Source organism: Gavia stellata, chromosome 10 (assembly GCF_030936135.1).
Source record: "Gavia stellata isolate bGavSte3 chromosome 10, bGavSte3.hap2, whole genome shotgun sequence".
Lineage (NCBI taxonomy): Eukaryota > Metazoa > Chordata > Aves > Gaviiformes > Gaviidae > Gavia > Gavia stellata.
Genome location: NC_082603.1, coordinates 12,126,744 through 12,152,028, shown reverse-complemented (window position 1 = coordinate 12,152,028; position 25,285 = coordinate 12,126,744). Strand labels below are relative to the sequence as shown.

The 25,285-nt window shown below is 38.5% G+C and overlaps 1 protein-coding gene across 3 annotated transcripts in view; it reads left to right on the top strand.

The window, feature by feature from the left end:
* The window catches only part of DDX59 (DEAD-box helicase 59), a 30,735-nt gene extending 6,596 nt beyond the window's left edge, over positions 1 to 24,139 (top strand). Inside the window, exons 2-9 of one of the 3 annotated variants that reach the window (XM_059821650.1) lie at positions 12,426 to 12,533; positions 15,261 to 16,090; positions 18,948 to 19,115; positions 19,685 to 19,774; positions 20,179 to 20,430; positions 21,309 to 21,461; positions 21,960 to 22,088; positions 23,796 to 24,139. In XM_059821650.1, the coding sequence (XP_059677633.1) occupies positions 15,272 to 16,090; positions 18,948 to 19,115; positions 19,685 to 19,774; positions 20,179 to 20,430; positions 21,309 to 21,461; positions 21,960 to 22,088; positions 23,796 to 24,059 (1,875 nt within the window). In that variant the 5' untranslated portion in view covers positions 12,426 to 12,533; positions 15,261 to 15,271 and the 3' untranslated portion in view covers positions 24,060 to 24,139. Of the gene's footprint in view, positions 1 to 12,425; positions 12,534 to 13,504; positions 13,526 to 13,774; positions 13,831 to 15,260; positions 16,091 to 18,947; positions 19,116 to 19,684; positions 19,775 to 20,178; positions 20,431 to 21,308; positions 21,462 to 21,959; positions 22,089 to 23,795 lie in introns of those variants that run through there. The other 2 variants (XM_059821652.1, XM_059821651.1) reach the window with 2 other exon arrangements.
* Positions 24,140 to 25,285: the final 1,146 nt, after the last annotated feature.

The following is a 25,285-nucleotide window of genomic DNA, read 5'->3' as shown; positions in this document are numbered from 1 at the left end:
ATACATCTCTCTGGTTATTCTGTCCTCATATGGTATTCTTGCTATATAGTATACACAGCTCTGTTAAAGCGTAGGGTGTTATCGCGGCTGTCTCACCTGGGCGGGGAGCAGTCATGGTTCCACTTGTTGGCACAAAGAATAGAAATGTCCATCATCATCATGGGTGTTAGAAACAGAGCCCTCTCGTTGTATTAGCCATCGTAGTTGAGTATGGATGAAGGAAGGGGGCAAGCAGCCTGAAACGTGATGTTCAGGGAATGTTTGAGCCCTGGTTGTGATGGCCACTGTCCTGGAAGCAGTCTGAGACACACAAAGGACACCTGGGACTCCCACTTCTGCACAGTACTTCATAATCCCTCATAATCCGAAGTTTTTTTTAACAGCCACAATACAGTCCTTATGGATGATAATTTACTAGATGAGGGAAGAATCAGTCTGGGGAAGAGTATGCTAGTAGGCACCATGTTGAATCAAGGGAATCATTATATGAAACAACAAAAGTAACTCCTGGAGATTTTGTACAAGAACAGGGACTTGCTGATGTATATACCTATCAGTTTCTCTTTGGTCTGGCAAGTCTTCTCTGTTTGTGTCAAGCTCTTTCCTCCTTTTCTATTTGTTCTTAACAGCAAAGAAGCAATTGCCTGATTGGAGAATGTAGGGTAACAGAACAGATTTCATTGTAGTGAACCCTGTGTTGATAAAGGTCCAGCTTGTTCAGCTGAGTATTTCACTATGCATAGGGCAGCTGTTGAAATTGGGTACTTGAGAGTCGCTGTCCCAGCTGGTAGTATGCTCTTTCAGAAGTGGGAAAAGCAGTAAGTCATGGTCACCAGAAGAGATGGGGAAGCACAAAGTGGCTCAGGAAGAAAGTGTATCCAAGGTGGAGGGCACACTGCCACGTTTTACTCTCTTTTACCACCAAGGTCTTAAGTGGTATTGTGCTGGTAAAATTAGTAATACTATTTAACTTCCTTGAGTGAAGAGATGAACAGAAGGTGGATACTTAAGCACAGATGAAAAATAAGAATTATAAATGCTCTTTATGTTGTAGTAGGTCGTAGAAGTTCTAGTCAGAGGTCAGGACGTCACAGTGGAAATGCAGAACAAAGTGATGAACTGTTTTAGTTCAGAGTCAGAATGATAAATTTTTAGATATTGTAAGACTAGGCAAGCAGTAACAAATAAAGCTTTGACATTATTACATTGCTCCGATTTCATTACTTGAGAGCACAGTCTCACAGAAGTATCCTCACTGCTGCTAAAGAGCAGGTTTCCTGTGTATCAACAGAAGATTAAGAGCCATCTGCATCAGATGGTCTGTGTCTGTGCTTCTGCTGGCTCTTTAATCATTGAAGGAAAACATGTCATGCTTCCCAGGGCCAACACCCTCTTGTAACCACTGACTACCTTTGTGGCTTCTTGCAGAGCAGACGGTGTCAGTAATACAGAAGCCTTTTCACTACCTTGCCTTTTTGCTCCAAGTTTCACTGATCTGGTAGGAGCTCTTTGTTCTTACTTGTCTCTTGTCTGGCTAGCCATGTTTTTTCTTTGTTCAGGTTGTATAGGGTGGTAGTGCTCTATTTTCAAGTATTTACGTTGGTAGTGTCAAGGGGAGCTGTTCCCCTGCAGCTTTAGTTTACTCTGGAGCTGAGCAGAGAATCTGAGAGCCATGACTTACTCCAGTTGATATAAACTCCTCAAGAATGGTAAAGTCCTTATTTGTAATTCAGCCAAATATGCTGGGCATATAATCTCAGAGGAACTGTTGTTTCATAGGATTACTTAGTTTTAATTTGCATTGAACTGTAAGGTACGTAGAGATATTCTGGGAGATAATGTGCTCTAGGCCAATTCTCCTGAGGGAAAACCCAAGTTAGTTGAGAAAATGGGCAGAAACATTTCTAAGCTACTCTGTCTCATGGTATTTTCTGGCCCTTTTCCTTCCAGTGTTTCCTTTGAAATGATCTCACCAGATATATTCAGAACAGTTTTATAATTTATTGGTATGTTTTGATTGTCACTTTTAGTTTTGAATTGCTGGGAGGTTTCTTCCTCTTAGACATAAGCCTAAGCCACCACTTTTTCATAGTTCGGGCAACTGTCATAGCCTTCTTGCTTCTTGACACCTGGCCATTGCCTGAAAGAGAGCTTCCTTAGCTTGGGCTCCAATCTGTGCTGTGCCTGAAATCTAATTTCTATGTAGCTTGCTAGTTGCCACAGGAAAAAATACTGCTTTAGCAAGGAACTGTACAAAACGACCTTGTCCTAGTGGGTCATGGGTCAGAAAAGAAAATGGGAACACTGAAATTGGACTTTTGCACAGCTCAAAGCTTTGAATCATTTAGTTAAAAACAAAACAAAACCAAGCCCACATAATTTAACATGGAAATTCTAGGCTTATGTTTTGTAAGAATGGTCTGTTAAACTTAGCCAATTTTTTCATAACCTGGCCTTGTACCCAAGTCAGCTGAGTTGTATTAAGAATTAGCACAGATGTAATCCACTGAATTGTTTAGCAGATAGAATCCCTTGAGTGCTTCATATGCATTTCATACAGTCTTCCGCAGAAAGAAAATACACGCCAGTGGAGTCTTGACCGTACAGCACAAAAGTCTCTTTTCACACTGCAATAATTCAGACTTATTTAATACCAAAGAGTTAGAAAACATATAATGATCTGCAGTGCAAACTTGCTAACCAGAGGTTTTTTCAATAAAGCAACTAAAAAATATATGAAGTGGTAAATTGTTTACCTTATTTAGTGTAAATTTAATTTATTCCAAAACTTGGAAATATATTTTAAAACTTGTAATCTGTATTCTTTTGAACTGGGCATTATCATGCTGGATTTTTTTGCAGCCGAGTTACAAATCCCAGAAAAATAAGGTCTGCATGGAAAGTTCTTGGCAAATCAGTCTTGGAACAGCACAAACAAAACTTAACAAGGAGGCATTCATTATTTCTGTCTTGTTACCCTCTGTTATTACAGAGTCACCAGCTGTAAGGTTACTGGCATCTTTGAATCTTTCTAATAAAAAGCATAGGGAGCAGTCATTTAAGGGTGGTAGTGAAAGATATGTTGCATTTTTGAGGCTTGCTTTCTTTTTTAATAGCTATTGTGCTTTATCAAGCTGAGCTAATGCATTGTCTGCATGTTCTCACAGCAAACAAAGTTTAGGAAACTAACTGAATTTCAGAAGGATAAATCCGTTGGATTAACTTTAGCAGTCTGTGGTCCTGAAGTGTGCAGTTAAACCACAGGTAGACAACTTAGTGCCACCATGTCATGAGAAGTGGAGGTTTGTCTGCTTAGTATTTGTAACAACTAATTGATAAATACTGCAAGTGATTCATAGAAGCAAAAGCTCAAGAGAGAGTTAAAGGATTTATGTTTTTTGAACACTGTGATGTATTCTCATCTCTTCTGGTTATCTTGAATACCATAGTCTCATAAAATTGGTGTTTATTAGTATTTTCACTTATACAGTGCTTTCAAGTCCTCAGTTTTATCACACCTTGACTGCATTTGCTGGTATGGCTAGCTTAAAAGCGGAAACAAAACATTCTTTTTTTTATGCAATAAAGCATAATTACACATACTGAGTTTTAGGTGTATCCCTTAAGACAAAAGAACTTCAGTTTTATATTTTCATATTTAATAGTATACTTCCTTACAGAGCTTTATAAGAACAACATTTATGGGAAAAATCCATACAATATCCAGTGTTTGGTACAGTGCCGTTCTCTGACCCGTCAGAGGAGCCAAGCTATGTTCTGAGAAAGTCTTAATTTCATTTTAGGTAGGTGGGAGTTTGGCTGGATTTATACGAAGGGATGGAGTGGAAGCTGTTTTCAGACAAACCATTTCTACTTCTTAGGATTGGATTTGGGGGGATATTTTTAATTGACGTGCTGGTACCAGAAAGGGCTGATTTAGCTGGAATTAAGCTAGGAGCTTAGTCTTCTTGTCTGAACTGGGTTTCTCAGAAGAATATAAATAAGAGAGCTACCTGAGAAACCTGTAAGTAGATCCAAGCTTGGACATGTTAAGTAGTCAGAGGTGGACTGTTAAGGCTTAACGTAAGGTCAGTTTTGTATTTACACAGACTTGGTCCGCTCCTCATTTACCTTGTCTGTCTTTGGACTGATCCATGGGACTTTGGTATTCCCAGACTGGGATATAGCCTTTCACTCCTTCACAGACTAGGGACTTTATGCCAGAAGATAGGTATAAATAATGCTAAGACCTGCTATTCAGTCCTGTTACTTTGTCATTCTTCAATCTGTGCATTTTTGGTCTCAGTAGGATGACTGTTACACATTTATGTATACAGTAGCATTTGCCTGGGAGGGCAGTTCATCTTTGCCATGAGTGAATATTCAAGTGCAAGGATTAATTTAGTTTAAATTATCAGATTAATGCTAATTCTTTTCATCAAGGAAGCGAGAAAAATAAATAAGCAAATGGAATTACTGGAATTTTAAGGTATGTTTTCACTTACAGATTACATAGGTGTTTTAATTCCTTAAAATTAGAGTCATGTATTGATTTGGTAATGACTTGATCATGTAATGTTTAGCTATATTGAAATACATTTTTACAAAAATGTTCTACCACTTAGGAGGCTACTTTAGTTCATTTTTTACATATAAATGTTTAGAAAATTATTTTCTAAAGAATTAAAGGGGTAGAACAGTACTTGAAATCATAGTTAAATGACACAGTGAATCATTTCTGAGGTTAACAGTACCATGTGATGCAAACCATTTGTCGGGTACATAATTGTTCTTCCATTTCAAGCTGCAGCATGGTAGCTTTCTGTTGATAGGTTTTACCCTGAGTTAAGTGTTATCCATACTAGTGCAGCGAGCATAAACACTATATTGTGTATTATGACTAATGGGACAGAAATATAGTCATGCTAAGACCAGATCCAGATTGCTTCTTTACCACTATGTTATTTTCTAGAGCTAATGAAAACCATGGCCTCCCAGGTGATAGAAAAAAACTTAGGGCTGTTGCAAATGGCTATACGTTATTTAGTAAGGAGGAACTGGCAGGAGACTTCAGCTATGCTTTTCCAGCTTCCTATGTTTATGGTTTTCGGAGTTTATGAAAGGGAAATTATGAAGAAAGATGAGCATTAACCATAGCATATGTTAACAATCTTTTCACTCATTCATTTCTATGCATGAGAAGTAAATAGGGAAGAAACATTTAGGAAAGGAACAGTGAAATTGATGCACATATTTTAGAGATAAGAGAAAGTAACAAATGGTTTGCCTTTTGAAATTAAAACCATCTATTGTACTTTTCTGTTAAAGTCATGGACAAATGGCCTACTTGGTGACCAAGTATTTATATTGCATTACAATCTTTTTGGAAAGGATTTAAGCTGAAGGTGTAACTTTTTTTGGTAAACTAAGTCACAATTCTTTTATCCTCTGTTTTGCTTAGCAGTCATGTAAAATGTCTTTTTTAGCATGTAACAAAGATCTCTGCTAGTGAAATTAATGCCAAGTATGCCACAGGTCTGCAAAATTAGTATCAGAGACCTGCAGTATGAGTCAGTGGAAAAAATATCCACAAGGTGTATTTTTTTAATTAAACTATTAAGATTGCATTGAATAATCTGTACACAAAAAGTGACATTTGAGAAATTTAGAAATCTGTAGGCTAGAGCCCAACAGTAACAGTCACTTAGAGTAGTGATGAAGGCTGATGTAAAGGAAGCTGTTGGAACCTGAATCCTGGAGCTATGTAGCCACCAAGCCTGCCGGTAGCAAAAAGTACAGGAGGTGGAAGGGTCCTCTGTTTCATAACAGCTGCCAATGGTTTCCAAAGGCAATACTCACAGCTGGCAGTCACTCAGTAGCAGGGACAACCTGAATTTGGCTTCTACTCTGGCAGCAGTGAGATGGCTTTTTGTAGATGCAGTTATAGCCTTTCCATGTCCTTTAATAATTTTTGTGTGAGGGATTCACCTAAGCCAATTTAGTTAGGACTTCATGCAGAGTCAGAATAGGGACCATATGTAATGTAGGGAGGTATGGAGGTTAAACTGAATGATTAGTATTGGCACAGATTTTAACAAAATGACTGGTAAAAGGTCTAGTTTCTAGCAGCTCTCTTGCATGTTTTCCAGACTGTTCTTAGTACAGTGGTTTCTGCTCTCAAAGCTAGCATTGCTGGTAGGAGCTTTAGAGTTGAAAAGGGAAATTTATTACCCATTTACTCAAAAGGCTTATGATGTAAATTTTTCCTCAGTCTGTCACACTAATGGATTATAACTCTGTGCTTCTTCCACCTGTCTCCCTGTAATACAAATGCAATGTACCAGAGCATAAACTGTTATGTTTATCATACGTGCTGATTAATTAGAAATGTCTTCATCTCTTAAGAAGTGATATGATTGGAAAGAGAATTTATTGAGGGGGCAGGTGGGAATACACATTGAACACAGGTCATCTGGCAAGCTGGAACTTAATGATTCCTGTTGTCTCCTGTGGCTTTTCTTTTCTTCCTCTCCCATCCTTTTGTCTGGGACCTGAGAGAGGGGAAAAAAGGGTTTAATTTCAGTAAGTGCATGTTGTGGGAGTGTTATCTTGTTTTTAGAATAGATGCCAATCTCATATGCCTCCAAACAGCCTTATTAATTGGAACACAAATCTAACAGGCAAACTGGTAAACAGCTTTCAAATATAATGTTTTATATCCTCTCAGAAGGAAAAATTGATTAACATGAAAAGAGAGAATTTTTAATTCTTCATTCTTCACCTCTAATTAAGTTATATTTCAAAATGTATTTATTCCTGTTAATTTCTACCTGAATTCTCTAGGAATCTGAGTTCCAGTTTACTGGTTACTGAAGTCCCTGGAAATTTGCAATTGTCATTGCAATCTTTTGATCAAATCCTGGTTCTGTAAGTCTCAGAGACCTAACAGAGATTTAAATTATTCTTATATCCTAAAATAATTCCTTTTAATTGGAAAAAGCTACTCTGTATCTTGTATGAAGAAGTTGGTAATTGTATTCGCTGTAGTTTTTACAGTTGTGCTAAGGCTCTGGTGATATTAAATCAGAGAGTCCATTGATTCTCAAAATAAATATTATATGCAGTATTTGAGCATATAATCACATACATTAATTATGTTCATAATTTTTGCATGATTTGTCCTGTACAGTTATTTCCCTATGGACTAGTGGCATTTAATTGCAGAGCTTTAGGGCAGGACTGCTGTTTGCTTTTTTTTTAAAAAAAACCACACTTCAGTAATATGCTTTAAGAATTCAGATTTAATTAGATTATTTTCTTTAATTACAATTTTGCCACAGATTTCTGCAGAGACTAATATCGACCAATATTTCCTTAGAATTTGGCTCTTCAAACAAAGAGAATGCTCAGGAAGCCTGAAAATCTTAGTCCAAGACTTCTTTCACTGATTATTTACTTTGAAAAAGCTTGGGAGTTGCCTGTTTGAATTAAGCAAAATTAGAAAAAGTAGGCTTCAGAATAAGTATACTGCATGTAGTATCTGTACTAAATCAGGACTTTTTGTATTAATATTAGCAGAATTGACTAGTTAATGGTTAGCCACCATTATTTGTTTTTAGATTATCTGGATTTTTCCTGTGTGGTTCCTTTAAAGCTGTAATTCAGAAACCAGTGGAGTCATTGACTCACTGATTCCTTCAATCAAAGGACTATTCATTAAGTATGTTTTGGGTTAGAGCTGCTGTTGATTACCTACCTACAAATCTGCTGAGTGGCTTCAAAATCCCAAAACATTAAAGAAACAGAAAAATACTTAGTTTCATAGCATGAGGTGGAGCAGACACAGGCACCAATCCCCAAGTAAACATGCTTTGACGTCCGTGTCTTCTGAATGGAAAGACATTCCCCCTCCCTTCCACCCAAGCAGTGGATGTTTTGTTAACTCCAATTACGTGTATTGTGGCACTTTTTTTAAGTAAAAATTCAGGGAATAATTTTTATTCTATAGGTGACATCTTCATAAACTTAATGCTCTTCATCCATTATAACATTAAAAATAACATTAAGGTACTGGGATTCCTTAGTTTAGAATAATGATACATAGGATACATATTGAGATATTTAAAATAATACCATAAAGAAAACCCAAAACTATTCCTTTTGATGAGACATGTTCTTCTGAGGTACATTTTAATTTTCAAATTTGTCAGTACTGACACTTGCCACTTGAGGGAGTGATGCATTAGGCGCCATTTGGACTCTTAATTTGAGTCCATTCTCAGTAGTTTTGCGTACACTGGGAGCTCACTCTGAGTGGAAAATTCAGACATCACATGATATTTTGGATACAGAAGAAACTTAAAATGCACTGTATTGAAATGTTTTGGACACTTACCCTTTGGAATGTATTGATCTGTTAACCAAATCACTGTGTGGAACTCAAGATCACCTTGCTTGCCAGACTCATGGAGAGGTGCCTACAGGTTGTGTTCTGGTACAGGTTTTAATTAATGGGGTCACTCTGGGGAGGTATCGCCGTGGAGAGCTGATGCATATGCTACAGTCAAGCAGCTGTTGGAAACGCTTGTGATGCTGTCTCTGAATTAGTATTCAGAATGCCTGTTTCCTATGAATTTAGTGTGCCTGGGAGTAGAGGGATTTCAGTTGCCTGCTTTAATCCAATCTTGTTTTACTGAATTACTTATTATTTGCAAGTGATGGGAAAGGTTGGTTCGTGCTTCTAAAGAATGGCTGTGAGATGTTATAGGGCAAAACACCTGTTTTAAAATTGAGGGCTGGAATCCAAGATGCCACGCTTGCTTTCTATATATTTGATATAGAAACCATGAGTGAATATGGAAAAATCTTCTTGATATAATTTAAAATAGACCAAAAAGTGGGATACCTTAGTACTAATAATTTGTGCTTGAATTATTGTTTTTATTTATTTTGACTTTTAATCAATAGTTACTATCTTTGTTATTCTAACAGAAACTTGCATAAAGTTGAAATAATCTGTTGCTGTGTGTCTATGTAGTAAATCCATGTCAGTATGTATAAGTCCTTTTGTGCATGCGGGTTTGTGTATGCATTGTTACATTTCTGTAACTCCTAATACTTATTTTAGAAGTTACTCTGAAGAGTTGTATTAAGGACTATATTGGAACAGGGGTTTCTAATAACAATACATGGTACTTTCCTAGGCAGCTATTGTACTGGAACACATGCACCATAGACAAGATGAGAAAACTGTAAATTCTTGCTGTTTTACCTACTAAATTAAATAACAGTGTGACTATACAAATACAGGTGCTACTTTTTTTTTTTTTTCCACGACCTGGAAACCTTTTTTCCATGATGACATCCCCAGATAAATTGTCCAGAATGTGCAAAAATGACTGTCCTAATTGTTCATGGTTTTCTAACAGGACTTAAACCCAACTTCATTCAGCCAGTACTTGAACTAACTAGTTTTTAGAAGGAAGAATAGCAAGACAAGACCCTTGTAGGATATCTGAGAGCATCTTGTCTGAGGACATTTTGTACAATCTGCTGAACTCTAAAGGTACAAAACTTGAAATTCAAAAATCTTATTAAAATGTCATTCGCCTCAGATCTGATTAGCAGCATCAAGAGCTGAGAGGATGGGAATTAAATTCGCCAAGGCTATCTATTACTCTTACATACTTCAGCATTCTAAAAAAGCTTAGGAAAGTGACTGGACTAGAATGTTTATGCTTTATTCCAGGAAGAGAAGTATTTATTTAGTGAGCTCACAAAGGACAGTCTCTATTCCAGAAGAGGTTTTGGTACATCTATCCTGATTAACTTCTCTGCACTCCTTTTCAGCTGTGAGCACTTACTATAAAGCATATTACAATTTCAGAGCACAGCATGTATGTTAATAATCTGGAGAAAGTAGTGCACTTATGATTACAGAAAGGGTCAAAGCAATGGCTGAAAAAAATCCATTTTGTTAGTGCTTTTGTTAATACCTTACTCCTGGTCATTTTGTTGGAAGAAAGAATGAACTATCAATAGCTGTCCAGCCTTTATGAGCCACTCAAGGTACAGGAGATCTACTGTATCTGTTCCTTAGTCATCTCTCTTCCAGACTGACGAGTTTACATAGTTGTGTCTTGCATGGAAGCCCTTTCAGGCATCTGAATATCCATAGGGTCCTTTTCTAAAACTTAATTTCAAGATCTACTGTAGTCTTTCTCAGACAAGGGGAGTAAGTGATGGGGAAACAAGGAGCATATAGGTGAACTGTCAGTTTATATAGTAATGTTCTCTATAACTTTCCTAGTATTTCCTACCATGTAACTTTGTTTTTCTGACTGCTGTTGCACACTGAACTGATGTTTTGACAAAGTTATTCCTCTTTGAATATTCAGATTTTGCTTCTGAATAGTAATGGCCAATTCAGAGCCTATCGTTCTGTACTCATCGTGAGGATACCTGTCTGTGTACCTAGGTTTACATTTGTCTGTCTGAATTCTACCCGTTATCATAACCAAGTCTTTGAAGGCTCTTGTAAAGCTCTTCTGGTGGCCCTTGTGTTAAGTATCTGAGATATCATTGCCAGCAAACTTTCTCACTTTCTTGGTCTTCAGGTTGCCTTATCAATCTGCAAAATGGTACCAAGTTTTGCAGAATTCACTGGTGACTTACCTCCCTCCACTGTGGAACCCCTTATTAGTGAGTCCCTAATCTTTCTTTCCTGTATTCTAATCAATTGTACGTCCATTTCCTCCTACCCTGCATTTTTTTAGTGTCCCTAAAACTTTTGGCAAGGAACCTCCTAACAGGTTGTTGAGTCTTCTGTATCAGTGAAAGTCGAGTATTCTGTATCAGTGACATTTCCCATAATCACAGGGGTGTCAGTCTTTTCTAGTAATACAGAAGTTTATTAGGTATTAACAGTTGTCCTTATTGAACAACTCTTTAAGGATTACTAGATAATTGATGATATAATGAGAGAGAGGGAGGCTGCTGTTTTTTATTAATAACATAATCGTGCAGACTGTTCAATACTTGGTTTCTCTTAGTCTTTAACCAGCTTGAATAATCTCTGTGACCTCCTTTTATCTTTACTGCTGTGATGAAGTTGGAGTTCATCTGAAAGGCCATTATATGCTAAAGAAAAGAAAGCTATTAATGTGTATTATAAACAACAGTAGAGGCAGGTTTTCTGTTTGGAGAATGTCAGTTTGCATTGCATTTATAGTAATTTGTTATATAATAATGATCGTATAAAATGTAACACGTGTATCTTCCAAGTGATTACAAAAAAAAAATCAGTAACTAATTAGAAAGTGTTCATTACTAGCAAAATAGTGTTCTCAGGAAACAAATGGAAGGTAGAGCAAAAATTGCAAGTCATGCATCCATAAGCGACTCGTGGAATACACCCAATGACTACATTATTCCTTCCACAGAAATGCGTATGCTAGACATCTGCATTTTGCAGCTTAGAACAGCAGGAATATGTACTATGAACAAAAATGCTAAGTAGCTGTATTACAGTATGGACAGTATTATTTAATCTTAAGAGCTTGAATGTGTCTGTGTAATCAAAGTGCACGAACTCTTCTCTCATGGCAGGTGAAGGCAGAATGGTAGCTTTCAACAAAACAACAGAGTGTTCTTACCATAACAAAAAGGTACTTTAATTTTCTTTAGATTGAGTAGTTTCCATTAGATTAATATTTCTGTCACAGAAATCTACTGTTAGCAAAAAATACAAATAGCTGATACATATAGGATGTTTGCATTTTGGTATATGGACTTTATACAGAGTATGAAGCATCTTGTATCATATTGAGTACTGTTGAAATACTGGTCTTTATTGAGCAAATGCTGTTTTGAATTCCAGGAAATGACCTTGTAAAAATGGAAGTAAGAAAAGGAAATTAGCCTATGTTAGAAACTCTCCAGGAGGGAAAATGAAGAAAAGGAAGTCAGTGCAAACAAAGGGGAATGACAGAGGCTGAATAGGAGAATGGTGGGGATTTTAACAGAAAATGAGGAACGTATGGAGTGTGGGTGAAAGACACCTGATGTTTTTTTCATGCACAGAAATGCCCATTTAATATTTTCAGAAGCTCAATAGTTTCTTCCAATTGTACCAGTTAATTAGAAATCCCATGCAGACTCAAACACCCTATTTGCACTAACTTTGCCTCGCTACTGTGGTAATTACTACAGAGAAATCCAGCATACTTTAAGATAGACCATGTTTCAAGTGTGACTGGACTTGAATGTTACAGAATGCTGCAGCCAGCTGCTCAAAAGCCCCCAGCTTTGTGTCTGTCTGTATTTTAACCCCATTCCTACCAGCTCCTGTGACTGTTTCTCTGGTTTGCCATTAAACTGTGTTTCCAAAAGGGCTGCTAGTATTTATGGATTCTCTCTTCTGGCAGGAAATGGTGGTGGTCACCAACAAAAGTAAGGAGCCAGGAAGAAAATGGAACCCCCCATCAATGTGGATGCTTTCAGGCTGATGGGATCAATGTTGGAGGAGGAGGGAGGTAAGGTACAATCTGTTTTGGAGTATCTGGAGTGCCTGGGAGTACATCAACCCAGATAGCTCCCTGCAAGGTATCTTACCCATGTACCGAATCATTTATGGCCACAGAGTATACTTTTACTTTAGGAATACTCTGGTCTTCCTGCTTGTGCTCAAAACCAGGATCTCCTGCAAATGGTGTAGACAGAAGTGACAGCACCTCAGGGTCCTGGTCTTGCAAGGGAGTATCTGGGACAGGTTGACTCACCTCCTTCTGGTGATGTGAGTCCTTGGAAAGAAAGGGAGTATCAGTGACCACCCTGTTCACAATGGCCAAGCAACTAAAACCGTCAGCCTTCTCAGTGGACATATATCCAAGCCTCCATGAACTTGGTTTGCCTGGGGCAGTGGCACTGGTGCAGTGGTCGCACCTAGGCTGTCTTGCAGAGCACAGGTTGAAGTTAAGTCTGAAAGTCTCTTCTGCCCTGCAGTGAAATATGATGAATTCTGGTGTTCCCATGCATTGTAATGTAGTGTAAATAAGGTATGCTTATTTATTATCGAAATTAGTAAGAATAACTTACTCAATTTGCAGTACATGAACGGCGCTCTCATCATGCCCTTCCAAATGTTTTCAGTGGGTCATGACAGGTGCTGGGCATTTACCTGGCATACCTTAGGCCTCTATCATGTGCAGTAATAACTTGTCTTTTTCATGTGTACTTTTGCGCTTGTAGCATCTGGCAACCCAGGCTGTAAATACGGGAGGGGAGTGCTGGGCGAGCCCACCCCGCAGACCTAACGAGTGTCAACAGCCGCGCGTTCAACCCGCCCAAACCGAAACTGAACTCAGCGGTGACATCTCCCGGCGACGCGGCTTTCCCTACCAGGCCGAGTACGCAGGCCGGGCCGCCACGGGCCTGGCCACCCCCCCGGGAGCGGGGAGCCCGCCCCTGCCCTGCGTCTCTCCCCGTGTAAGGCAGCGGGCGGCTGCGAGGGTCTCGCTTCTCGCCGGTGAGGCCCGACTGCGCCGCGGTGCAGGCCCGCGCCGCGCCTTCCCGTGCGGCGGGGAAGCCCCGCCCCTTGTCCTACTTCCCCTCGGCTCTCCCCGTCCCCAGCGCGCGCTCCTGGCTGTTCTCCCAGCGCTCTTCAGCGGCGGAGCGGCGGCGGCTCCCGGCTTCCGCCGGGCGAGCGGCCGGCGCTCCCTGCGTGAGGCCGCCGCCATTTTGTGAGGAGAGGAGGAGGCGGCGGCGGGGCCGACGGCCGGTCGGTAGCAGTACGTGAGGCGGTGTCCCTGCGCCGGCGAGGAGGAGGTGGAGGTGGGGGCCGGACGCAGGGCTCCGCCTCGCAGCAGTGGCGCGGGGGTGCGGGCAGGACGGCGGGGGAGGCTGGCGGATGGAAACGGCTCCGCGCCGTCTCTGCTGTGGGGTGTTGTAGCTGCTGCTGGAGAGGAGGGCTGGGGCAGCCGGAGGAGGAGGATGCCGTGCTGCCCGGGAGCCCCGCGGGCGGGGGGCTTCCCAGCGGGGTCACCGCTGGCGGCAGGACGGGACCCTCCCGGGGACCCCGTGAGGGGTATAGGCTTTTTCGTCAGCCTGACACTCTTCGTGAGCGCGGTCGGCGCCCCTCACCTGAAAGGCAGCTGAGTTTGTAAAGAGGTTTGTTGTGGGAAGTTCTCATGAGGTGCGAAAAATTTAAGTGGTGAGATCTGGCTTCGGATCCAACAGCCGGGGGGGCAACCTCCATGCAGCCACCTGGGTTCTGCCCGCCTTCTCCGACCCGCGGGTTTCAGTCAGCAGAGCTTGTCTGACCGGTGAGCTTCTTGCCGATGCTTCATCGCTCTGAATTGCTGTCAGTGACGCAGAAAAAAAGCTGTCTGTAAACACAGTGGTAGCTTTGTGTGTTTTTAGAAGGCTGATGTAAAAAGAAGTTGTCAGAGACTGGTATGCACAGTACGATTAATTCAGAATAAAATTACGGTATTTTGTGTACTTCATTTACCGATTGTACCATACCAAACGATTGGTGAGAACATCTGACACTTTTCAGAGTCAACTGCTGAAAGTTTCAGAATATAAACGTTACGGTTATTTACGGACGCTTAATTTGGTTTCCTTGTGTTACAGTAGAAACTTGGCAAATTGATCAAGTAGGTCTTTGCTCTTTCTTTGACAGCCTGAATAAACAGAGCTGGACTCAAAACAGATCTCAAAGTTTACAGCCTTTTTAAATTTGGGTGGACTTTGAAAAGGACAACAAAAGGGGTGGTCCTGTACTAAATTTCACATCCTTTTCGAAATGTATGATTTTGTTTGGTGGTTTTATTCATAGCTTAGAAGGATGCATGTGTTGCTTCTGTATCTCATCTTAGAAACAACTAAACTCTCCAAGAATTTAAATATGACTGACTCTCAAAATGGATAAATTTTCTGACAGGTAGTGAAAATCAAAGTTTTTATTCAACTGCAAATCTCTAATACTGAAAACTAACTGTAGGTATCCACCTACCATCCTACCTCTCTGTATTGTTCCATGTTTCCACTGTTATTTTAAAGTGCTGCTTTACATTGCATCAACATTGTTAAGACCAAGAACATTTTAAATAAGGCAGTTTCGAGATCTTTTCAAGGATTGAGAGTTGGTTTCTAGGTTTGCAAATATATTTCCTAGACTTAAATTTTTTCTGGTAACAGCAAAACATACCTTGCTCAATGGTAGTAGTTTCTAACAACTGTAACAATTTTCTTTCTAGTGTACTGAAGCATGTTTTTACCAAGATCTGTTAAAGTCAAGAGGACTGATGATGATGACAAAAGTTGTACAGCGAAGAAAAAGAAATTGTCTTGTGGAGGATCTTTGCTAGAGGAGACCATCGAGTTCCAAGACTGTAAGTCAGTTAGAACAGAAACTTCTGGTTCAAGATACAATTTGAATGAAGCTGCACAAGAATGTATAGAACCTGTAGCTGGAGATCTTGGTGTTGCTGATACAACTTTAGGAAAGGACAACCAAAATACTGATGAAGATAGCTCTTCGGAAGAACCCATAAAATCCTTCAGCAAATCCCAGCGTTGGGCAGAACCTGGAGAACCTGTATGTGTTGTGTGTGGTCGCTATGGAGAGTATATCTGCGATAAAACAGATGAAGATGTTTGTAGCTTGGAATGTAAAGCCAAACACCTTCTACTATCTCAAGAAAAGGAAAAAAAGCTAAAATCTGATAAACTCACAAAAGCAGAATCTCAAGCAGAAACTCACCTGCTTAATACACCTTATTTCTACCAAGATCATTCCTTTATTTTAGGTTTGCGAGATGAGCAGGTTGAGAACCTTAAACTACAGCTAGGTATTGCTGTCCAAGGCCAGCAAGTTCCAAGACCTATTGTAGAGTTTGAACACTGCGGTTTTCCTGAAACTTTAAACCATAATTTAAAGAATTCTGGCTATGAAGTCCCAACTCCCATCCAAATGCAAATGATCCCTGTTGGACTATTAGGGAGGGATATTGTGGCTAGCGCAGACACGGGCTCCGGAAAAACAGCAGCCTTCTTACTCCCTGTTATTATGAAAGTTTTGAAAGAGGTAATGAAACTTCATGTGTTTAGAGAAAGTGGTTTGCAACTTTGTCTCTTGGATTCCCAACATAACCAAGAATGTAATTGCAGTGTTTTTTTATTGACGTTCAATGATTTATTTTACTTTTGATTGGTGGAGCATTGGTTCTTGGAGGAGGGGGAGGTGTTGATTATTTTTAATTACTTTGAATGTTTTTTCAATTTGGTCAGGAGATAAAGCAACTCTATTAATATTACCTAGTATACAGTTTCTCCTTGTTAAGAAAGGTAGCTAAAATCCGTGGTAAACTTCCTAAATGACTTAAAATAGAAAGTGAAAATAATTCCAGGTCCTCTGCAAGAAGTTGTGCCTATATCTTGATGTATCAGATGGCTGAAAGAGATTTTTTGGCATTTGCATAATTTCACAGAGTAATTTCTGTTGGTATATGTTCAGCTGACCATCAAATAACTACAGGAATTTGGGGTAATATAATTTCTGAAATCCTCTAGTTATACAGTCTCCCCTTTAATACTGTGGGAAAAAGCAGTTAAGACTTTTGCTTCGTAAGGACAGGGAAGTATGATGAGAAGTAATGGCAAGTAGTATTCTGTACCTCGTGTGTGGTTCAGTATTGCTTTTTGCTTTCGTGGTTTTATTCAAAAAAGAGATGCATAAGAATATATTTCAAAATTCTGAACCTGATCCTGGTTAATGTTTTGGACTGTTTAGATGCCTTTATAGATACATATACACACAAATATGTGTGTATGTTTTTTTTCAAATTAATAATTTAAATATTATTTAAGTAACTCTTTTAATCTTTAAAGTACTGTAGCATTAGTTTTAATGGAAGCATTATATAGGAGCATTTAAGAACAGGAGTATTACACTCCATTACCTCCTCTGTCTGATTATTATTAAAGTCTGCAAGACAGTTACATGCTTATAATAACATCCACAAAATTGGAGCCTCAGTGAATACTTAATTACTTTACATGATCTTTCTCATTCTTCATCTTCAGGGTACTTTACAAATTATATGTCAAAGAATTTTATTTTGTTGTTTAATTTTCATTTTTAATGTAAAAGAGAGATGAGATGTTAAAAGCATAAGGGTAGTCTGGTTATGAGATATCTGACAGTTCCTGCCTTTTCCACGTCTACGTAGATACCTTGCTTTGTGGTGGTAAGTTGTTAAGTTAAACTGTTGCCCACTTGAAAACAACTCAAAAAGCCCTTGACACAAGTATTTAACTATGTAGTTCCTTTGATGATGCACTGGGAAAGAAACAACCTCCTACTGTTGGTCACCTGTAAATATTCCAGTTGGAGACCAGAAAGAAACATCCAGAAAACTGTTAAGTGAATTTGTGATTGTAGTATCAATATATGAGAGAGCTTTGTTTATTTGCTACAGAGGTGATCAGTATTACTGAAATAATGTGGCTTGGAGCTAGACCATTTTTCTGCCTTTTTTTTTTTCCTCCTGTTTTACCTTGTGTTCTTTTTACTTTGTTAGTATGTGTTAACTGGAGTTAGGAATCTATATTAATCTGAGAGGAATTACTATGTTGTAATTTTGTTTTTTCTGCATTGCAGAAATATCAGTGAGATGATAATTAGGTTGAAGATCCTTATATAAGGAACAAAAAAAAAAAAAAGACTGTACCACTTCAATGATTCATCTCTACCTGGCTGAGGGCTATTAATTTTGTTTTTAAATTTCAGAGACATATGTTTTTGCTGTATAAAGTTCCTATCACTGCTTATCTTCTCTGGCTAATGTTTAATGTTTTTACTTTGTTTTTACTTTTTTCTTTTGTGTCAGAATTTATTCTGAATTTCTGTTACAGATTCAGTGCAATAACTGAAATAGAAAAGAGCAATCTTTACAAATGACTACTAGCTTTCTGGGACTTTTCTTGTTGTCAGGAAGCTATTCACAGAATCATTAAGGTTGGAAAAGTCCTGTAAGATCATCAAGTCCAACCATCAACCCAACACCACCATGCCCATTAAACCATGTCCCACAATGCCTCGTCCACACATTCTTCGAACACCTCCAGGGATGGTGACTCCCACTTCCCTGGGCAGCTTATTCCAGTGTCTCACCACTCTCTCAGTAAAGACATTTTTCCTAATATCCAGTCTAAACCTCCCCTGGCGCAACTTGAGGCCATTTCCTCTTGTCCTGCTGCTAGTCACTTGGGAGAAGAGACCAACACCCACCTCTCTACAACCTCCTTTCAGGAAATTGTAGAGAGCGATAAGGTCTCCCCTCAGCCTCCTCTTCTCCAGACTGAACAACCCCAGTTCCCTCAGCTGCTCCTCATCAGACTTGTGCTCCAGACCCCTCACCAGCTTCATTGCCCTTCTCAGGACACGCTCCAGCACCTCAGTGTCCTTCTTGTAGTGAGGGGCCCAAAACCAAACACAGTATTTGAGGTGCGGCCTCACCAGTGCTGAGTACAGGGGGACAATCACTTCCCCGCTCCTGCTGGCCACGCTGTTTCTGATACAGGCCAGGGTGCTGTTGGCCTTCTTGGCCACCTGGGCACACTGCTGGTTCATACTCAGTTAGCTGTCAACCAGCACCCCCACAGCAGCACAGTAGCACTGCTAGTATTCTAACAGTGTACTTACACATGCATTAATTTTTTGTTTTCAAAAGTTGAGTAATTGAGGGATAGACTTCGTTGGCCTGCATTGTTAAAGGTATAATCCCTTTCTACCTTCTGTCTTCAAATAGACTATTAATAGTCTAATTGTATCCACAGTAGCTGCACTATATACTTTAATATTGGGAGATTTAATCTTGAAAGCTTTTTACCTAAATAATAAAGCAATTCCATGTTCAACAGATTTCTCCCCCTGTTTCTAGACAGAAGCTCCATCTGCCCTTATTTTGGCACCAACAAGGGAGTTAGCAATTCAGATAGAGAGACAAGCTAAAGAACTGATGGCTGGTTTACCAAACATGAGAACAGTTCTTCTGGTAGGAGGTTTACCACTGCCACCACAGCTTCACCGTCTCAAGCAAAGTGTTAAGGTAAGGACTATAGCATGGAAAGGTCCTGTGGGGAGTTACTGTTTTCATGACATTCAAGGAAAAGAAAAATGTCACTGTTGACATGTATGGACACACAAAGATGTGTTTTTTCCTAAGTCTAAACTATGAAAAAATTGTTAGCGCTTGAAAATTTTACAGTAATACTATTTATTTATACATTTTGACTTCTCATTAAACATATAATAGCTTTTTTGGTTTTGAAAAAGTTTCGTGCATGATATTGCTGCTTTCAGAGACTGAAATACGCCATTTTATTAGACAAGGAGTTGTAATTTCCAGCAAAAATAGTTTGTTTTAATGCAGATTACATTGCTTTTATTTAGACACTTCCATTAGAGTTCTAAAAGGTCCATTTCCTTTTGAGGCTTCGTAATTTATTAAGTTACCTATAAAAGTTCTAAGACTTATTTGAACGCAAGTAATTTCTCTAATTAGTGCCCTTCTCACCTATGTGCTGTAACTTTATATTTTTTCAAGGACAGTCATCTGTCCTTCCATGGAATTTCTAATGCCTGTTTTTTTTTGTTTTGTTTCGGTCTTTTTTTTAGGTTATAATAGCAACACCTGGAAGACTAATTGAGATTTTAAAGCAAAGTTCTGTTCAACTGCATGGCATAAAAATTGTAGTGGTGGATGAAGTAAGTTTTTTAGTTATCAGGGCTGTATTGCCTATACAGAGGTCCTTGAAGAGCCGGTGTGAGTGGCTAGTCTAACTCATTAAACATACAGAGAGTTTGTTATAAAGATAAAATATATTTCTTAAGAGGAAAACCTCATTTTTTTAACACAATTTGAAATGTGTTTTAACAATGCATGTTCTATTGGCTATAAAGGACTTAGATACCTGACAGGATAATACTGCTAGACCAGTGTGAACCATTTGTTTTTAATTTTCTCACTTAACTTTTCTTCTGACTGAAAATACTCCTGCATTTGGATTATTACGTGCCAGTCACACACATTATGGTTCTTCTGTCAATTCAAGTTCAGGGTTCTGCTGTTCATGGAAAAATCTGGTACAAATCTACTATTTTTCACTTAGGTGGATACCATGTTAAAAATGGGTTTCCAGCAGCAAGTGTTGGATATTTTGGAAAACATCTCTCACGATCATCAAACCATACTGGTGTCAGCCACGATTCCAGTGGGCATTGAACACTTAGCAAATCAGCTTCTGCACAATTTTGTAAGAATAACAATTGGAGAAAAGAATCTGCCATGTTCCAATGTTCGCCAAATTATCTTGTGGGTAGAAGAACCATCTAAAAAGAAAAAGCTGTTCGAAATACTAAATGTAAGTGTAATATTTTTCTCATAGAAACAACTTAGAAAATTATTCATATGTTTACACACCTCTGTCAGGTTCTCATCTTTAATTCTAATCTGTATGTAGTCAAGAGGTCAAGTGAGGTTAAGCATGTAACTGCACTAACTAGTTCAGTAGTTCTGCAATGTAGGAGCTTTAATGGCAATTTCAGGGATTACTCCACCCCTGTCACTCATACCTCCTTCTGTGCAGCAGCAAACTAGATTCCTGTGCTGGGATCCAAGTTAAAAATTATAATTTTGATAATTTTTTCATGATTTACAGTATGACATCCCAAAGATTTGTACTGGTTATCTGTGAGTGGTAGACAAACAGGACTTTCTTAAACTGTCATAGCTGCTTTATGGCCTGGGAGTGGTTTGTCATTTTAAAAGTCATTAAACCAATGAGAACGCTAATTTAGTTCTTTCTTGAATTTTCTTTACATGAATAATAATATATATCTTTTATGAGTACTTTGGGGGGGGAATTTTGGAGTCTTGGTTGAGGTTATCCAAGAATTAAATAAGAATCTTTAACTGAACCTCAGAACTTAAAAGAAATTCAGAATTATTATGTAACATTTAAAGAAACATAAAAGAAAGTTTCTGGCTTCTAAAAAAACGCATGTATTGATAAAAACTTGGGTTCTGAGTCTACAAATCATTATACGTTTATGAGGTACAGATTGGTATAGTTTCATGGCTTGTATCTTGTTCCATCTTATCTAGAGTCTAAGAACATGTATTCATCTGAAAGTGTTGTTAATATTAGAGATAATGAGCAGAAGAAATTGAATCCAAGTTACTGCTCATGAGCAGCAAACTGCTGTAATACCTTCTTACATGAACTGTTTAATTTTACAGGATAAGAAACTCTTCAAGCCTCCAGTGTTGGTATTTGTGGACTGTAAGCTAGGAGCAGATCTGTTGAGTGATGCTGTTCATAAGATTACAGGATTGCAATGTACAGCTATGCATTCTGAAAAATCTCAGGTGGAAAGAACAGACATATTACAGGTTTGTGCCTCCTAAAGTTATGGGGGTTTTGATAGATTTAAAATGGCCAATTTTGTTTTAAAGGTGGCTTAATTTGAATGAGTTAAGTCATAATTTACAGCTTTTCTTCAGTAAAACCTGGAGTATTGCTGGGGGAGAGGAGAGACAGATGGGACGGGACCAAGCAAAACTGCAGATAATAATGCCATTTTAAATGCAGATAGATACCGGAGACTATTTCCTAGATTATTAGCTTTGAAATGAGAATTTAAATATGCATTTAACTTTAATTGAGTATTTTTTATTAAAATTGTGTTTTTGATCTCTCTTTAATTACCTCTGTGAGTTACATTCCTATTTAAATGAAGAATACAGGGGGACCATTTTCTCTTCTGCAATAGAATAATCCTACTGGGTGTGTTCTTACACTGTATAACTAACCCTAGCCTATGCTTGGAGAGGTTCAAAATATAAATAAGGAAAAAAAGACTTAATTTTTGTTTATTCCTCCCTTGCTAGGGATTACTTCAAGAGAAGTATGAAGTTATAGTAAGTACTGGAGTCCTTGGACGAGGGCTTGACCTTGTCAATGTCAAACTGGTAGTAAATTTTGATATGCCTTCAAGTATGGATGAATATGTACATCAGGTAAATAAATAAATTGCTAAAGCATTATTTGAAAAGTATACTGAATTATGACATCCACCTATGGAAATTTAATTTTCTCTTCAGAATATTGTTTTTATATGAAAGAAAGAAAGATGCTGAATATCTCTTCCATAAGTCTCTTATAAATTACTAAAATCTAGAACACTGTTCTTGTATCTCCTCTATGTTACTAAAACCTAGAACAGTGTTCTTATATCAGTTAAGTTTGCAGTATTATTCTTCCTGTTTCGTACTCTTGTATCATTTTGTGTCTATAGAAAGCAAAGCTTACGATGTTTTTACCAGCTGTGTGAAGAAAGGCCAAATACCCCTCTTTCTCCTGTAGCTCACCTGCAGTGTGGGATATGCATGTAATACCATCAATCAGGAAACCAGTCGTGAACTTTCTTTTCATTCTCTCTTCCTACTCCAGTATCTCCTTCGATTTTTTCTTTTTTTTTTTGCTGAGGATTTCTTGCTTCAAAAAAGATGGCGTGTGGGTTGCGCGCATGTGTGTATTTATGTATTATGTACATACACGCCAACCCCAGTTTGGCTAGCAGATCAAGAGAACTAGTAATTTCCCTGTTTTTGGCACTTACGAAGCCACAGTACTCTACTACTGTGTCCAGTTTTGAGACCATCACTACAAGAAAAGCCAACAAACTGGAGAGAGTCCAGACAAAGTCAGGGGCCTTGCACACGTGACATGTGAAGAGAGGCAGAGGAAACTAGGCTTGTTTGGGCTGGAGTAGAGATTTAATTGCTGTCTTCTATTTGGTAACGGGCAGTTACAGAGGAGACAGCCAGACTCTCCTTGGAGATGCACAGTGAGAGGACAAGAGCCAATGGTCACAACTTGCCACAAGGGGAATTCTGGCCTGATATGAGGGAAAAATGTTTTTCACAGCGAAGAGTAGTCAGGCAGTGGAACAGGCTGCCCTGAGAGGTGGTGGGGCCTTTGTGCTTGCAGACACTCGAAACTCCACAGGACAAGGCCGTGAGCAAACTGATCTAACTTTGAAGTTAGCCCTGTTCTGAATCGGTGGGAAGGACCTCTGGAAGTATCTAGTCTCGTGAACTCCTAAAGTACTCTGTGTTACTAACTGCAGTACACCTTTCTGGTTTTTAATTATCTTTCTGCTACAGTTTCAAGCAAGTAGTAAATAAATAAAAATTGTCTTTCCTAGCATCAAAATTATACCAGTATTAAGATACTATCTCTTCCTAAATAGAGAGTCTTGGTAGATTCTTTTCTAAGTTGTTCAAGCACTTTGGATAATACTGAGAAGTAATTTTAAGCTACTAAAACATTGAAAGTAAAGGGCTTTTTTTATGATCCAGCTTGATACAAGATGCATGTATGTGGCATTGATATAATAGACATTTTTAAAAACATTTTGTTTGGACCAGATTTACTGTAAGCCTTTGCCCATAGGCTGTATCATATACCTCAGCATCAATATTGGACTTCTGGTATGTCCCATAAGCAAGTGGTAATTTTAGATGTATTTAAGCTAAAGCTTCAGATCTACATATCCTGAACTCAGGAAGTTTATCTCATCCTCTAAGCACAGAGTTTTGATAAAGAGATTTGGCCTTGTCACTTAGGTTAGTTGCTCTTTTATAACAGAAAATTGACTTTAGGGGTATGTGAAGAACTTCTATTTAATGTTTATAACATAAAATGAGTTTTTGCTTTTTCAGGTTGGAAGAGCAGGGAGGTTGGGTCACAGTGGAACTGCAATTACTTTTATCAATAACAACAGCAAGAAGCTCTTTTGGGATGTTGTGAAGAGAGTAAAACCAACAGGCACTATTCTTCCTCCACAGCTGCTTAATTCCCCGTATCTTCATGACCAAAAGAGAAGGGAACAACAGAGACTTAAACAATTACAGAATAGTCTTGTAACAGGGGATAATATTATGGAAATTATTAGAAAACACGACAAAAATAATTCTCAGAGGTAATAAAGATATATTTATAGTTATTTTACGCAATTATAATGAAAGTGTGATTACAAATAAACGTGGAATTATGATGCCTTGTATATCGCCTTTTTTAAGTAGTTTATATATTCAGTTTTGTAAGGAGTCTCATTTTTTATCTCATGTTAATTTTGAAATACAGACTATTGTGGGTTTGAATTACAGTAGTGCCTAGTAAAAATACTCTATGTAACCCTTTTTCAAAACTACCAGTCTTTGATATTGCTTGCAACATAAACTGAGAAGATACTCTTTATTTGGTTTTAATATTTATGAATAATCATTTCAGCCTTCTTGTGCAACACACTCTTCTGGTAATTTTTATGTCACTATATTGAGGTAAGATCTTTGCAAAGGACACCTTCCCCCCCCCCCCCCCCCCCCCCAAAAAAAAAAAAAGAAAATATTGGTGACAGGTCTCTGAAAAGAAGCCTCAATCTCTTCCTGTTAGTTTACATAAAAGCTTCCATGGGGACCATTTCTCCGAATACTCGGTATCGGGTTTCTTGTGAACATATATTCAAGTTTTGTTTGTAAACAGTACTGAAAGTTTGGTTTCTCCTTTATTGCCTGTGGACCAGCTACACGTCCTGCTCAAGCACTTTTGCAATAGCAGAAATACTTGGTTATTAGTATAACTTTATTGTAGAGAAATAGGATAAAGTACATAACTTAAATAAGAAAATTGTGTTCTTATTTCATGAAACATTGTAGTTAATGTGTAACTGATCATATTTACTTATTTACTACTCATTAAGCATAACTGTTACCATTCTCTGACACCAGATGCTGTTTCATTTTTTTTCAGGAAATGAGACCAAACCCGTATTAAGATAGTCTTGTACAATTTACCATTTAAAGTCTGAGGTCATAATGAAAACTTCCTTTATTTTTTTTTTTTCCTTTTAGACTGAGGCTTGAGAAATTAGTTTCATCAGACCTTTCATGCTGTGATGCATCATCCCTTTTTGGCAGATTGAGATGTCCCAGGTAGTTAGATCTTAGTCCTGTGCATTGTATGTCTACCATTTGGCCAAAGAACAGCAATATATGATACACTGACTTCGTTTGGTAGCAAACTAATTTTTAAAAGCTTAGTAGCTGATGATTTCTTTTTCCCCAACTAGAAACGAAAAGAGTGGGTCTTACCTGCTGCAAGACAAATGACATAAGCGTGGCACTGGTGCTAGGAGTTCTTTAACAGATTT